The sequence below is a fragment of the Nerophis ophidion genome, linkage group LG22, assembly GCF_033978795.1.
Source record: "Nerophis ophidion isolate RoL-2023_Sa linkage group LG22, RoL_Noph_v1.0, whole genome shotgun sequence".
Lineage (NCBI taxonomy): Eukaryota > Metazoa > Chordata > Actinopteri > Syngnathiformes > Syngnathidae > Nerophis > Nerophis ophidion.
The window spans coordinates 22,397,129-22,413,913 of NC_084632.1; the positions used below are offsets into that span (position 1 = coordinate 22,397,129).

Consider the following 16,785-nt stretch of genomic DNA (forward strand, 5'->3'; position numbering starts at 1 on the left):
AGTTCTCTATATAATGTAAATAATTTTAGTTGTGTTATATTCATACTTTGGACATGCTAATTGCTGGGTGGCTATGCTAACATTGAGCATGAGTTTACAGTACTTTGGGATTTGAGCACAAATGAAAATGATCTAGGTTTTAGAGCGTATGACGTGTTGAAAAGTGTGTGGAGGGCAAATGTATATAACATTAAAACAAATAAATTAACTCTCGCTTCAGTACCTCTCAGAAATTCACCCACTCTACTTTTTACTTTCCCTCACGAAAATGCTTTCAGGATGAAAGAATAATAATAATTTCATGACATGCAGCTGTTAGTTGGCCCTATCAGTGATATAGCACCAACAATAACTCTTGTTTTTATTCTACCTGCGTATATATTGTTGTAAATCTAGCTATACTGAGGTCCAGAAGTGTTTAGAAGTTAAACATTTTTCAAGGTTTTTCAGTACAAACATTGTTGCACAACTACGATGGGTGTGATAAAAATACACCAATAAACAAATCAGCATGTCTCTAAAGTAATGAGTTTCAGCTTTAAATAAAATAGTTGATGAAAATTAGTTACAACTAATAATAATTTTAGGGATTCAACTGACATAATTATAAATATATTAATTGTGTTTAAGACTACTAATTTAATGATGTCAGAATTACTCCAAATTATATTCAACATGGTGGTTATATTTTCAGTGTGTTTGAATGTTGTCCTGTCCCTAACGATTTAATTCCCTATTTGTCACAACTCTTAAATTAAAGTTGAAAGTCTACATTTCAATCACATTCTCATTTATTTATTGAATGATCTATTACTAAACCATTGTGAATGATGTATACCAGGACTTTTCAACTGGCGACCCGGGGGCCAAACCATACTTACCAACCCTCCCGATTTTCCTGGGAGACTCCCGAATTTCAGTGCCCCTCCCGAAAATATCCCAGGGCAACCATTCTCTTGAATTTCTCCCGGTTTCCGCCCGGACAACAATATTGGGGGCGTGCCGTGCCGTAAAGCAGTGGTTCTCAACCTTTTTTCAGTGATGTACCCCCTGTGAACATTTTTTTAATCCAAGTACCCCCTAATCAGAGCAAAGCCTTTTTGGTTGAAAAAAAGAGATAAAGAAATAAAATACAACACTATGTTATCAGTTTCTGATTTATTAAATTGTATAACAGAGCAAAATATTGCTCATTTGTAGTGGTCTTTCTTGAACTATTTGGAAAAAAATATATAAAAATAACTAAAAACTTGTTGAAAAATAAACAAGTGATTCAATTATAAATAAATATTTCTGCACATAGAAGTAATCATCAACTGAAAGTGCCCTCTTTGGGGATTGTAATAGAGATCCATCTGGATTCATGAACTTATTTCTAAACATTTCTTCACAAAAAAAGAAATCTTTAACATCAATATTAATGGAACATGTCCACAAAAAATCTAGCTGTCAACACTGAATATTGTATTGTTGAATTTCTTTTTCACAGTTTATGAATTTACATTCATATTTTGTTGAAGTATTATTCAATAAATATATTTATAAAGGATTTTTGAATTGTTGCTCTTTTTAGAATATTTAAAAAAAATCTTGCGTACCCCTTGGCATACCTTCAAGTACCCCCAAGGATACATGTACCCCCATTTTAGAACCACTGTGTTATAGGACTCAATGTTTCTTAAAGTACCGTAGGAAGTGAACGAGGTGGCATGGGAAAACTGTTTTATTTTATGGATAAATATTTCCTATTTATTTGTCTATTATACAAAGTTTCAGTCATGCACTTTCCATTAAGGCAGGGGTCCATCCATCCATTTCTACCGCTTGTCTGCAACTCATAATGTTGATTGATTAATTGATTGAGACTTTTATTAGTAGATTGCACAGTACAGTACATATTCCGTACAATTGACCACTAAATGGTAGCACCCGAATAAGTTTTTCAACTTGTTTAAGTCGGGGTCCACGTTAATCAATTCATGGTAAAAGAACCATATTGGACCAAAAATCCAACAAAAAAAATCTGTCTGCATCCGCAAAAAATTTAAAGCTTTATATAAGTGTTATCAGGAAGGCAACACATGATGTGTCTATATCAGCTATATTAAACTACTAACAATGGCTGACGCAAACCTTCGTTGGTAGAAATTTTGTATTTTAACTTTCATTCTACTTGCGATGAGGTGGCGACTTGTCCGGGGTGTAAACCCGCCTTCAGCGATCCCCCGTGACCCGAACGGGACAAGCGGTAGAAAATGGATGGATGGATGGAACTTTCATTCCATCCATCAGGGTGAGATAAATTCTGGAAATGACTGGCTTAGAATGGCCCCAATTATAGATGTGTGTGTCTAAGTTAAAGGAAACTTATTATACTCCCTTGTGGAGTCCCATTTTCCACTTCGTATTCTCTGCTATATTCATTCTGTATTTTTACTAATAATGTTCTACTTGTTAAAAAGTTAGTGCATGTGCCTCACAATACAAAAGGTCCTGAGTTCAATACCGGGCTCAAGATCTTTCTGTGTGGAGTTTGCATGTTCGCCACGTGACTGCGTGTTTTCCCTCCGGGTACTCCGGCTTCTTCCCACCTCCAAAGACATGCACCTGGGGATAGGTTGATTGGCAACATTAAATTGGCCCTAGTGTGTGAATGTGAGTGTGAATGTTGTCTGTCTATCTGTGTTGGCCCTGCGATGAGGTTGCGACTTGTCCATGGTGTACACCGCCTTCCGCTCGAATGCAGCTGAGATAGGCTCCAGCACCCCCTGCATCCCTGGAAGGGACAAGTGGTAGAAAATGGATGGATGGCAGGCTGTCTTCTTCTAATGGAGTTATCACAATCTTTGCAAGCTGGGTAACGTTTGCTGTGGTCTGGTACAACATGGCACACAAACAACTATGAGAAATGCAACCAATAGTACATACGGATAATGTGTCATGAGACATGCAAATATAAATTAAATACACAGAGAACATAAGCAAAGGAAATTAGATGAGCTCAAATATACCTACAAACGAGACATAATGATGCAATATGTGCATACAGCTACCCTAAATAGCATGTTAGCATCGATTAGCTGGTATTCATGGAATGACTAAATATGCCTGATAAGCATTCCAGCAAAGCAATCGAATCAACAAAGCTCACCTTTTTGTATTCTTGCACAGCATAAAACGTTTGGTGGACAAAATGGGACAAAGGAGTGGCATAAAACGCGTCTTTCTGTGGCAGCGTCGGAGAAAGTTGTACATGTAAACAAACTGCGATGAGTTCAAGGATCGCTGAAATTAGTAGGACAAAACTGCTTGCCAAACACTCTCATCAGTAAAGGATGTTTAATATAAACAGTGGGATTTCTAACCTTTTGGAAGGTCTGTGTCATGGTTGTTCTCCTATAGAAAACATATTAAAACGAAAAATATATTTTTTTCTTCGTCTTTTCCCATTTTCACACATCTCTGAAAGAGGTCCATGGAGCCTCTAGGGCGGCGCTAAAGAGCCGCGGGTTGCTGACCCCCGCATTAACGGCATCCAGCCCAAAACTAAGCCAAAACCAATGACTGATGGACCAAAAGTGCCGACCCGTGACAGGGGGAAAGCATTCTTCCAATACTAAAACAAGATATTCACAAGCTATTCTATAAACTAATTATACTACTATATGTCACAAATAAATTTGAACTGTCACAAATAGATTTTTATCCTCATCAACACATCATAATGGGACTGTTGGTGACTCTATCTTGTTATTACACTTTTTAACTTACTTCCAAAGAGTTTCCTCCTGCTGACACCCACCACTCCTCCTTTTGTCCCTGCAGCTGTGCAGCGTGGGCGCATCCCTCCGTCCCACTCAGGTATCAGTCCCAACTCCCGGGCAGGCGGAATGGGAGGCATGTTGCCAAGTCACCTGGGAGCCGACTACTTCAACGGGCAACCCGTGTCGGAGCTCATCTCTCAGCTGCTCCGGGCCGAGCCGTACCCCAACAGCCGTTATGGGACCACCTATGGCCAGGGGCAGATGGGGGCCTCCGCCAGCGGGGCGCCCGTCATGGGCATCGACAGCATCTGTGAGCTCGCCGCTCGCCTCCTCTTCAGCACCATCGAGTGGGCCAGAAACATCCCATACTTTCCCGAGCTGCCCGTTTCTGAGCAGGTCAGTAAAGGATGATCCCGCCATTGCAATGATTGCATTGTATGCAATCATTTAAGAGAACTAGAAAAATCTATTTTGGCAAGCGTGTGAATGCTGAAAAGCCGAACTGTAATAACAGTTAGCACGCTATCCAGAAAACGTCAGGTAACAACAAATGAAGACTAGTAGGTCTATACCTGCAAAAGTAGCTCTAACAGCTAGCATGAAACCCTATCATGCTTCAAATACCAAAATATATGACTTTGAGGTGTATACCTGTAAAAATATCTTAAAAAGCTAACATGCTAATGTTAGCATTTTAACAGCCAACATATCTGACTCTAAAGCGTACACTGGCAAAATGGGCCACAAAGGCTAGCATAGACATTAGCATGCCAACAATTAATATGCGACAGTTACCCATTGGTATGAAAGAGGAGTATACCTGTAAACCTAGCCCAAGAAAGCTAACAATAACATTCTAACAGCAAGCGAGTGCCAAAATACATGACTGAGGTGTGTACCTGTAATATTAGCCAAAAAAGCGAAAATGCTAACATTCGCATGCTAAAAGTCACATGCCAAAATTTCTGACTCTGAAAATGTGTTTAAAAAAGCAGACATGCTAATGTTAGCATGCACAAAGTACCAACTTATTTGACTCTGTAAAGTGTATGCCTGTAACATTTGCAATAATGTTAGCATTCTTACATGTTAACATTAACATTTTAACAAATGGCAAGCGTCAAGTGCCAAAATCTCAGTCTCTGAAAAAGCTAACATGCTAAAGTTCGCATTCTAACAATAAGCATGCATAAAGTACCAAATTATTTAGCTGAGGTGTATATCTGTAAAATTTGCCCAAAAAACGTTGGCATGTTAATTTTAGTTAATGTTAACATTAGCATAACAGTTAGCATGTGTCAGGTGACAAAATATCTGAATAGAACTAGAAGATATTTGCCTGCCAAATTAGCTAAAAAAAAAAAGAAGCTAACATGCTAATTGTTAGCTTGCGTTAAGTACCAACTAGAGATGTCCGATAATATCAGACTGCCGATATTATCGGCCGATAAATGGTTTAAAATTTAATTTTGGAAATTATTGGTATCGGTTTCAAAAAGTAAAATGTATGACTTTTTGAAACGCTGCTGTGTACACGGACGCAGGGAGGAGTTCAAAGCGCCAATAAACCTCAAAGGCACTTCCTTTGCGTGCCGTTCCAGTCACATAATATCTACGTCTTTTCACACATCTAAGTGAATGCACAGCCTACTTGGTCAACAGCCATACAGGTCACACTAAGGATGGCCGTATAAACAATTTTAACACTGTTACAAATATGCGCCACACTGTGAACCCACACCAAACAAGAATGACAAACACATTTCGGGAGAACATCCGCACCCTAACACAACATAAACAACAAAACAAATATCCAGGTTCCTTTGCAGCACTAACTCTTCACACCTCAACCCCGCCCACCTCAACCTCCTGAGCATGTCCAAATTCCAAGCTGCTGTTTTGAGGCATGTTGAAAAAAAAGAATGCACTTTGTGACTTCAATAATAAATATGGCAGTGCCATGTTAGAATTGTTTTTCCATAACCTGAATTGATTTATTTTGGAAAACCTTGTTACATTGTTTAATGCATCCAGCGGGGCATCACAACAAAATTAGTTAATTCTACGACTGTGTATATCGGTATCGGCTGATTTCGGAATCGGTAATTAAGAGTTGGACAATAACAGAATATCGGCAAAAAAGCCATTATCGGACATCTCTAGTACCAACATATATGACTCTGAGGTGTATGCCTGCAAAAGTTGCTAAAAAAAAAAACCAGTGGCCGTGCTAATGTTAGCGTTGTAACAGTAAGCACGTATCAAGTACCAACATATGACTCTGAGCTGTGTATCTACAAAAATAGTTAAGAAGCTAACATTCCAGTGTTTGCATGCTCGCAATTGACTAACATTAGCAAGGAGCATTTTTTTCTACAGTAGAATAGTCGGAATGTGTTGGGAAATGTAGAAGTTAGGAAAAATTTACATTCATTTCCAGATCAGGTGGTTCGGGCATCTGGTCAGGATGCCCACCGAACACGTCCCTAGGGAGGTGTTTCGGGCACGTCCGACCGGTAGGAGGCCACGGGGAAGACCCAGGACACGTTGGGAAGACTATGTCTCCCGGCTGGTCTGGGAATGCCTCGGGATTTCCCGGGAAGAGCTGGACAGAGTGGCCGGGGAGAGGAAAGTCTGGGCTTCCCTGCTTAGGCTGTTGCCCCCGCGACCCGACCTCAGATAAGCGGAAGAAGATGGATGGATGGATGAATGGATATATTAAAGGCCTACTGAAATGAAATTTTCTTATTTAAACGGGGATAGCAGGTCCATTCTATGTGTCATACTTGATTGATCATTTCGCGATATTGCCATATTTTTGCTGAAAGGATTTAGTAGAGAACATTGACGATAAAGTTCTCAACTTTGGGACGCTAACAGAAAAGCCCTGCCTTTGCCGAAAGTCGCAGACGATGACGTCACCCGTTAATGGCTCCTCACATCCTCACATTGTTTTTAATGGGAGCATCCAACAAAAAGAGCTATTCAGACTGAGAAAACGACAATTTTCCCATTAATTTGAGCGAGGATGAAAGATTCGTGTTTGAGGATATTGGTAGCGACGGACTAAAGAAAAAAAAAAAGTTTAAAAAAAAAAACGCAATTGCATTGGGACAGATTCAGATGTTTTTAGACACATTTACTGGGATAATTCTGGGAAATCCCTTATCTTTCTATTGTGTTGCTAGTGTTTTAGTGAGTTTAACAGTACCTGATAGTCGGAGGTGTGTGTCCATGGGTGTCTTGACGCCAGTGTCTCAGGGGAGTCGACGGCAGCTTTATGGACGGCACAAGCTCACCTGATCTCCGGTAAGAAGCGACTTTTTACCACAATTTTCTCACCGAAACCTGCTGGTTGACATGTAGTCGGGATCCATGTTCGCTTGACCGCTCTGATCCATAGGAAAGTTTCACCTCCGGGAATTTTAAACAAGGAATCACCGTGTGTTTGTGTGGCCAAAGGCTAACGCTTCCCAACTCCATTTTTATACTTTGACTTCTCCAATATTAATTGAACAAATTGCAAAAGATTCAGCAACACAGATGTCCAAAATACTGTGTAAATGTTGCTGTTAAAGCAGACGACTTTTAGCTGTGTGTGTGTGCAGCGCTCATATTTCCTAACAGTCCATGACGTCACCCGTACTCGTCGTCATTACGTGACGTTTTCAAGAAGAAACTCCCGGGAAATTTAAAATTGCAATTTAGTAAACTAAAAAGGCCGTATTGGCATGTGTTGCAATGTTAATATTTCATCATTGATATATAAACTATCAGACTGCGTGGTGGGTAGTAGTGGGTTTCAGTAGGCCTTTAATTTAGAATGAACATAATGTCATAGAAAGTGTGGAATTCCTGAAAATGTTGGAATTTTGGGGGGGGGGGAAAGTAGCATTTTTAAAGAGTGATGGTTTGAATGTTTCTAGCCTTCACACAATAAAATATTGTGTCCAATCCAGAAATGACAGCGATGAATCTCCCCCCCAGGTGGCGCTGCTCAGGCTTAGCTGGAGTGAACTTTTCATCCTAAACGCCGCCCAGTCCGCTCTGCCTCTCCACATGGCGCCCCTGCTGGCAGCCGCCGGCTTCCACTCATCCCCCATGTCAGCGGAGAGGGTGGTGTCCTTCATGGACCAGGTCAGGGTGTTCCAGGACCAAGTGGACAAACTCAACCGACTGCAAGTGGACACGGCCGAGTACAGCTGCCTCAAAGCCATCTCATTGTTTTCACCAGGTCAGCGACTGTAGAGCCTCATGTGTGTGACGGAGGCATTTCTATTTCTAACGACGCCATGTCATCTCCTTAGATGCGTGCGGTCTGACCGATCCGGCCCACGTGGAGTCCCTGCAGGAGAAGGCCCAGGTCGCCCTGACCGAGTACGAGAGGTTGCAGTACCCCAACCAGCCTCAGCGTTTCGGCCGCTTGCTCCTTCGCCTGCCGGCTCTGCGGGCCGTGCCGGCCAACCTCATCTCGCAGCTCTTCTTCATGCGGCTGGTGGGAAAGACGCCCATCGAAACGCTGATCCGAGACATGCAGCTGTCAGGGAGCTCCATCAACTGGCCCTACGCACCCGGGCAGTGAATCCTGCAGGGGCCAGAGTGGGATACAGAGCTGCAAATATATATATATAAAAAAAAAAAAAGATGGATGAAATGACAAACAAAAGGTCATAGGTCAAAGTATTTGAAGTACGGGTCCCTGGTTGATTTCTTTGTCTCACTCTGGAGAGAACTGAAAGGCCATGAGCACAAACTACCTCCTCCATTATCACCCCTTAATGTGACTCCTCTATGTGTTTTATGCTTTAAATCCAAATGAAGCCATTTCAACCGCTTTGTTCTGACTGTATGAAAGTATGGATTTGATTTCTTACCAGTTGTATTGTATCACCCAAGTCACGTGACTCTACACATTACATGCTACACGATTATTTATGCTTTAAAGCCGCTGCCCCCAAGTGGCCAAAATATAAAATACACTTTCCCCCACCCACACCCTCACAGTGACTTTACCGCACAGATGCAGAAACCACAGCATGACTTTTCTTCATATGACATCATTACCTCATGTTTTATATAGCATAAGAAGATTGTAGAGTCATAAAGGAATGTTTAAAGAATGTATCAGGAATAATTTCCCACAGCTGACCTCTCTAGTGATTATTTGAAGTGTACGCCATACAAGAGAAAAAAAGGTACGATCCTTGTTGTATTTCTCCTTTTGTTGTTTAATGAGCTTGTTGGACCATTTGTGATGCATTGTGTGGAAACATGGCCTTAAAGACGGCAGAGAATGAGAAGTGTCGATGCTTGTTGGTACTAAATGCTGCAAACTTTGTCTTGCCAAGTCTTCTTCTGCACATATTGTACTAAGATACACAAACAGGCTTAAAATTCAGCGGTGTGCTGTCAGGGCCAGCAAGGCCTTCACTGCTGGCCTAATATAAATCACAAGCATAGATTAATAAAAATTTATCTTAATCTACTTTCCATAAAGTATTCATATTTTCTTCATGTCTTACGTTAGAGCTTTTATCCAATCAGAATTCAGCTCGCTTGTTGCCAGCGCTGTATGAATTCTGCCGGATAGACAGTTACGAGTTGTTGACAGTAGCCCATCTAGGTAGCCTTACGTTAAATGTGACTGCGATTGGATTTTCAGTTGTCACTCCCAAGTGAGAATCCAATCACAAGTTGTCATTTACAAAAAGCAGGAAGGGGCACCGGAGCCATACCCGGCCAGCGGAGAAATCATCGGTTCTCACTTTATCAATTCACAAAGAAAAAGTTCAAATATTTTATTTATTTTTCCACATTTAATATGTTCTTTACAATTATTTTAATTTTGACAGTACCATGTAAGGTATGTTTGAAATGCGGGTTCATTGATTTTTAAATGTGCCAAAATATAGCCCGTTTTGTACACTGTTGAGGTCCAGTAGTGCCCAAGTGTGTTTCTGTATAGTATTTCTCCAGCCGTGGTCATCCATCCATCCATTTTCTACCGCTTGTCCCTTTGGGGTTGCGGGGAGTGCTGGACGCTATCTAATGTGGTGCTATAAATGATATTTTGAGGGGTATTTATTAAAGTCGGACTAAGTAGGACATCACTGAAGGCCTATAGGCTGGAAACGCACAGCCTGCCACTGTTAAAATAACTGCATATTGGTACACACACCTCCATGATGCAGCTTTTCAGAAATGTTGGGGTTAATGGTCATTTGGAAAACAATAGCTATGATTGGGGTATATACATTCTATGAACAGTAAATTAAGAAATTAAAAAGTACACACAAACAGGAATGTTTGCCAGTTGTAGGTAAAATAAACGTGTGCTTCTTGTTTTGTACCTAAAAATGAGCACATGAGAAATCAAAGAAAAAGTGTGATTTGGATCTTCTGATGATCAAAATATTTTAAATAGCTTAGGCTTCTGGTCATTATTGCGGAATGTTTAATTCTATCTACACAAGAGTGCAGTGCATTCAGAAAGTATTTACAGCGGCTCACTTTTTCCACATTGTGTTATGTTTGTATATTTCAAATTTGAATACATTTAATTTTGTTCTCAAAACTCGACAGTCCTAAGTATTCACAACGTTTGCTCAATACTTTGTTGATGCTGCTGTGGCAGCAATTACAGCCTCAAGTCTTTGTGAATATGATGCCACAAGCGTGGCACGCATATCGTTGGGCAGTTTTTCTGATTCCTCTTTGCAGAACCTCTCAAGGTCTATCGGGTTGGATGGGAAGTGTTGGTTTTCATCCAGGATGTCTCTGTACATTGCTGCATTCTTCTTAAGTATAGTCAGGGAGGTGACCAAAAACCCGAAGGTCACTCTGTCAGAGCCACAGCATTCCTCCGTGTAGAGAGAACCTTCTTTAAGGACAACCATCTCTGCAGCAATCCACCAATCAGGTCTGTATGGTAGAGTGGCCAGATAGAAGCCATTTCTAAGTAAAAAGTTGGCCAAAAAGCATCTGAACGACTCTCGGACCATGAGAAAACAAATTCTCTGGTCTGGTGAGAAAAAAACTGAACTCTTTGGCATGAATGCCAGCCACCACGTTATTATTAAGGTTTATTTGAAATAGGGACAGATACAAAAAACATAGACATCTGAAACAGTTATCGAATGTATGCATCATTGTGTTTGTAGCCAAAGCAAACTTACAACACTTGTCCCCAACAACAACAACACAGATCCAACATCATTAAAATAGGAAAATAAAAATAATAAGGCAAAAATGAGTCGATAATAATGATAATAAAAATAATACAGACATAGTGCAAACTACATAAAAGCCAATAATAATAATAACACAAAGTGCAGACTAGATAAACAATTAGTAGAAATTAGTAAAGTAGTTTGGAGGAAACCAGGCCAATACCAAGCATGGTGGTGGCAGCATCATGCTGTGGGGAGGTTTTTCAGCGGCAGGAACTGGGTGACTGGTCAGGATAGAGGGGAAGATAAATGCAGCAATGTACAGAGACATCCTGGATGGAAACCAATGCTTCCCATCCAACCTGATGGACCTTGAGATATGCTGCAAAGAGGAATGGGCGAAACTGTCCAAAGATAGGTGTGCCAACCGTATATTTGTGTACAGCATGATGATTTAGTGTTTACTAACCGCCCTTATCGGTAGGTTGTGAGTTCAAACACCGGCCGAGTCATACCAAAGACTATAAAAATGGGACCCATTACATTCCTGTTTGGCACTCAGCATCAAGGGCTGTAATTGGGGGTTAAATCACCAAAAATGATTCCCGAGCACAGCCACCGCTGCTGCTCACTGCTCCCCTCACCTCCCAGGGGGTGATGAAGGGTAATGGGTCAAATACAGAAAATAATTTCACCACAACCAGTGTGTGTGTGACAATCATTGGTACTTTAACTTAACATTTGTAACAGACACCCATCTTCAATAGATACATTTCAATTTCTGGTATGTTTCTAAATGCTAAATTATGAGTGTTTGTTTGTGCAAGTTTGTGGTTAAAAATTGTAAATTGTTATGGCTAGTGGCTCCATTGCATGTATTGATTATTGAGTAATGAGTACTCACCCCAGGCTTCACGGTGGAAGAGGGGTTAGAGCGTCTGCCTCACAATACGAAGGTCCTGAGTAGTCGTGGGTTCAATCCCGGGCTCGGGATCTTTCTGTGTGGAGTTTGCATGTTCTCCCCGTGAATGCGTGGGTTCCTTCCGGGTACTCAGGCTTCCTCCCACCTCCAAAGACATGCGCCTGGGGATAGGTTGATTGGCAACACTAAATTGGCCCTAGTGTGTGAATGTGAGTGTGAATGTTGTCTGTCTATCTGTGTTGGCTCTGTGATGAGGTAGCGACTTGTCCAGAGTGCACCCCACCTTCTACCCGATTGTACCTAAGATAGGCACCAGCGCCCCTCGCGACCCCAAAGGGAACAAGCGGCAGAAAATGGATGGATGGATGGAGTACTCACCACCAGAGGGCAGTAATGGTCCAGACTGACTTCAATGAGCTATTCCATACAGTGTTGACTCTTTAAAGAATTAGAAATTATCGTTTATTAATTCACAAATATTTTTATACATCAAAGACGGTGGCAGTTATAAAGTTTAGCTTTACAAAAATAAATGGCTCAACAATAGTTTGTTAGAAGACATCCATGTTCCTCAAAACATACATTACTAACAAACCACAGATCACAAGTGTGTCAAACAAAAAATCTTGAGAATATACACTTGATTGTAACATCTTACACGAAGCAGATGCAAACTTTAACGAAAAATGGAATCATTTTCATTGGTCAGGATGGAACTTTGTGTCATATTGCTCTTTTGTTACGAATTTGCATAGGCATGAACTCATTTCAAATGTTTCACTCATATGAAAACAATACACTGGGTCTATGTCATCACAGGTGAATAACCTAATACATACAGTACTTACAGAAATGTTGTTCCTTTGATTCCTGCAGTGCATAAAATGAACAATCATTGCTGAAGTATTCATAAAGAATAATCAGGAGTTGTTGAAAATATGTACAATACAAATATAAAAAGTCCCCTTTTTAGTCACGCTGGTATTCAGCATGGAGTTATATAAAAAAAAAAAGTACAAAGTTGTGACAGAAAGCTTGTTAGACACATACACTGGCCCTCAAAACAAAAAGTTGGAACTTTGAAGGTTAAAATGAAGCTCACAGCAACCTTGCTGACTTGTACATAATATTGTTTTTATCTTTCGAGATAAGAGCCAATTGGAGAGTTAGTTTCCAAACTCAATTTTTGTGCAGTTGTTCTAGGTCAGTCAAATGTCAGCTGTTTTTATGAGACGGTCCTGTCTTTGTTCTTCATACCTTGTCAACTTTTGTTTGCTGCCTTACATGAAGCATTGGAGGATAAAGTAGTATTCTAAATCATCACTACATCCATGATGTTCCCTCTGTGTCCAGGGAACAACTGGAGACCTACGCCCTGATTTATTAAAAGTTTGTGTGCACTAAAACATGTGCAAACTTGATAGCACACGCAAAGCTGATCTACTAAATGTGTGCAAAGTGGATTGCGACTGTTAAGTGAGCAGAATACGGCCTGCAGTCCATTTTTAATACGCAAAATATATTCTGATCATCTAAACAAACACAATACTGGAAGGAGAAAATGCAAATATAATTGTTTAGCACACGCGATTTGATTTATTGACACTCATGACCATTTTTACGCACTATTTTGCGTTTTATTTAGCCTGTGTCAAAAAGGGATGCAAACCAACAGCTCCACACAGCTGCAGGATCAGTGCTCGCGCTGAACATACAGACAAGAATCTTCTGTCCTGATTGTGTCAATATTATGGATGGTCAGAAATTTTAAAATATTAAGACGTATCGTCTATTCAGTAACATCATTTTATAATTTTATCGCTGTTAGAGGACTTAAGGGGCTGATTAAAATAATTTCCACTGATGCGTTTTGGTATCCCTTAATATCTTTTAATGATGTTCATTTTTTCCACATAGAATGAATATACTGTATGTTAATAAATGTTTCTTTTATGAACAAAATATTCTTTGAGTATGCATTTTTTGCATCTTTTCAGTGCAACCTCTATCCAATGAGCGCAACCTAAGCGGGAAAAAAAAGAAGTTGTTTAATGTAGATGCACCGTAAGACTGCTTTTAAAATGCCCATACCAATTATTACATGTCTCCTGCATGTTTAAAAACAAAGCAAAACGCGGCAGGTAGGAGCATGATAACAGTAAACGAGAGTGTATCAGTGGTGATACCGCGTTTAGTACACCCCATATCCTCATTCAAACAAGGCGGTCTGCACCACTTAACAATTACACACACAGTCGTAGTAAATCGCACGCAACACGCCCAGTACCAGTACATGCTATTTTGTATATTGCACACACCATTTACCGTGTGCGCAAACTAAACCTGTGTTGCAGTTGTAGTAGGTCAGTAAACTGTCTGCCGTGTTTTTGTGAGAGGCAACCAAATGACATTCCTGCCATTGTTTGTTCTACGGTCCACTGTCAACTTCTGTTTGCTGTATTAGGGGAGAAAGTAGTATTCTAGATTGTTATTATATCCAGTATATTCCCTGTATGTCCTTGTGTGTCCAGTGTGAATTGGAATTGTCCCAGTAAGCCAGTTACTGTGGTCCAATCATAACAGAGACTGAGTGAAGCGTTTTGGAGTGTAGTGTTTGCAGTTTGGCGTCAAGATGCGTGGATCTATGAGTGGCTTTTGTCGTATTTCTTCACCATGCGTTTGATGTGGAACAGTTTGTGTCTCAGCCTGCGACACTCTTTCTTCTTAGACTGGTACTCTGATGTCTGAAAAGTTCACAGAACACATTTAAAAAGGAAAACATTAACATTTTGATCTAACGCTGCCCCCTACAGTACAGTTGAACACTAACTTATCTGTCCTATGTTTAACAATAACAGTTAGTGGTGTCCTGATCCGATGTCGATATTAGGTATTGGTCCGATATCAGCCAAGAAACAAGTAAGAGATGATAGCAGCTTGCATCTAAAATCTCTGATACAAGCAGTCTTGCAGCATTGTTACTTGTTTAAAGCTGTTGACAGTCCTCCAATGAACAAAAGTTTGATCTTTTCTAGTATTTTAGTGAAGTCATTACAAAAGGTAAACATGGTAGGCTATAGGTACTAGAGGCTAGCAGCTACACGACAGCTAAGCACACAATAGCACTCAAGCTAGTAATGAGTGTCCTTAATTGAACAATACTGCAGTCTAAAACATGACATTTGTCAATATAAACTTGTATCAAAAATTATAGTTGCATATTCCTTACAGATACAAAGTATCTAAGGCAGAGGCGTATTAGAAAGTATCCAGTAACAAACGTGTTCCCATCATTCAATTTACTGTGTTGTGCAACAATTTAAAGAATTATTGGGACCACTGGATGTCGCCAAAAAAGGAATAACACTCCACGTCTAAATCAGTCATAAGGTTTGTCATACTACCAATGTTCTCTGGGCAATTTCACTTCATCAAGCATTTTAGAACGTTACAAACTACAAAGTAATAAAAGTATGTCCTATAATTAGTACTGATATCATATCAGACTGATATTCAAGGCTCTAATATTGGTATTATATCAGAAGTGAAAAAGTTGTAGCGAGACACTCCTACAAACAGTTAGGCGTACAGTATATCATATCTTGGTAACCAGAGCGGATAGACAAAAATTGTGACAAATTTAGGATAAGGGGCTGGAATTTAACTAAAAAGTATATCCTCAGGCATAACAGTGTTATTATTTTAAGATTTTTTCAAAATGTTAAATTACAAATAAATACACACCCGCTTTAGGTCTTTCAGGTGATTGTATTCCTCTGCTACACCCTGAAAAGAAAATATCCTTCTGTTATAATCAAGAGGGCATCACACACAAGCTGAATACCAAATGCTTTGGTCAACAAAGTGTTTTTCTATTTTTTTTAATAAAATCTATCTTTAAATCTGGAAATGACTTTTGTTTGGTCAATATCAGAAATGCTAAAAAAAAAAAAAAAAATTTATTTTACCTGGTATTTAGCAGAAGTCTCATCTAGTGTGTCCAATTGCCTGCTGAGTTTGTTCAACTGATCATTGATGTCATCCATGTCTGCACACATGCGCTTGTACTCCCTAAGGTCAGCATCAAACTCAGACTTGTAGTCGTGACGTTGTTCGTCAGATGTTATCTCGGGGTACATGCTTAGAGGAAAAACAAAACATCACCAAATTTAGGAGAAAACAAGCATGAATGCCATAAAGAACGTATTTGTGGTGGTCTTTAAAAAGGTGCATAATGTAACAAACGCGTCAAACGGAGAGGTTTATTTAAGTTTACGCCAAGGCTCTTCAACCGGCGGCCCTGAGGCCAAATCTGGCCTGGGAATGACACCATACCATCCCGAGTTCAGTTTAAAACTTGAGAGTTAAACATTTTTGCAGCAAATTCCTAAAACCACTTAAGTGCTGCTGTTGAATAAATTAACTTGGATTACTGCAAACCCATTGGCAGATCCTTGCATTGACATTTTAAACTTGATAGCAAACATAAAACACAGGTGTCCAAACTTGTAATTTGCATAACCGAGGCGTTTTAAGTCCTCTACTTTTGGGTAAGAACACATTTTTTTTTTATAATATGATATGTGAAACTAAGTTGTTGCTATAGCTCGTTTACTTCAGATGAAGTCAGTAGTTTTTCATTAGTTATTCTCAGTGTTCCTCAAGGTTTTATTTTAGGTCTTCTCTTTTTCATCATTTGGGCTATTCAACGGGTGGCCCAAGAGTACAGTTAAAAAGAACTTGTTTTTGCAACAGATTCTGAAAAACACTAGAGTGCTGTCATAGATATTAGTCTTTTTGCAGAATGTCTTTAAAAACATCAGAGCGCTCCTGCAACTCTGGTAAAATTAAAAACTCAAATGTCTTTTGTAGAGGACGCTGGTACCCCAGAATATACAAAATAAAACTAAAAAACCCAAAACCACTGAAG

The 16,785-nt window shown here is 39.9% G+C and overlaps 2 protein-coding genes across 3 annotated transcripts in view; one reads left to right on the top strand and one right to left on the bottom strand.

The window, feature by feature from the left end:
• nr2f6b (nuclear receptor subfamily 2, group F, member 6b) overlaps nucleotides 1-9,249 on the top strand; it is a 30,766-nt gene extending 21,517 nt beyond the window's left edge. The window contains exons 3-5 of the mRNA XM_061883514.1: nucleotides 3,826-4,160; nucleotides 7,752-7,998; nucleotides 8,072-9,249. Of these exons, the coding sequence (XP_061739498.1) occupies nucleotides 3,826-4,160; nucleotides 7,752-7,998; nucleotides 8,072-8,346 (857 nt within the window). The 3' untranslated portion in view covers nucleotides 8,347-9,249. The remainder of the gene's footprint in view (nucleotides 1-3,825; nucleotides 4,161-7,751; nucleotides 7,999-8,071) is intronic.
• The window catches only part of si:ch73-61d6.3 (occludin), a 37,230-nt gene continuing 27,951 nt past the window's right edge, over nucleotides 7,507-16,785 (bottom strand). Inside the window, exons 7-10 of one of the 2 annotated variants that reach the window (XM_061883512.1) lie at nucleotides 15,824-15,995; nucleotides 15,600-15,641; nucleotides 14,528-14,599; nucleotides 7,507-12,293 (exon numbers count right to left, since the gene is read on the bottom strand). In XM_061883512.1, coding sequence (XP_061739496.1) covers nucleotides 12,273-12,293; nucleotides 14,528-14,599; nucleotides 15,600-15,641; nucleotides 15,824-15,995 — 307 coding nt within the window. In that variant the 3' untranslated portion in view covers nucleotides 7,507-12,272. Of the gene's footprint in view, nucleotides 12,294-12,530; nucleotides 14,600-15,599; nucleotides 15,642-15,823; nucleotides 15,996-16,785 lie in introns of those variants that run through there. The other variant, XM_061883511.1, reaches the window with a different exon arrangement.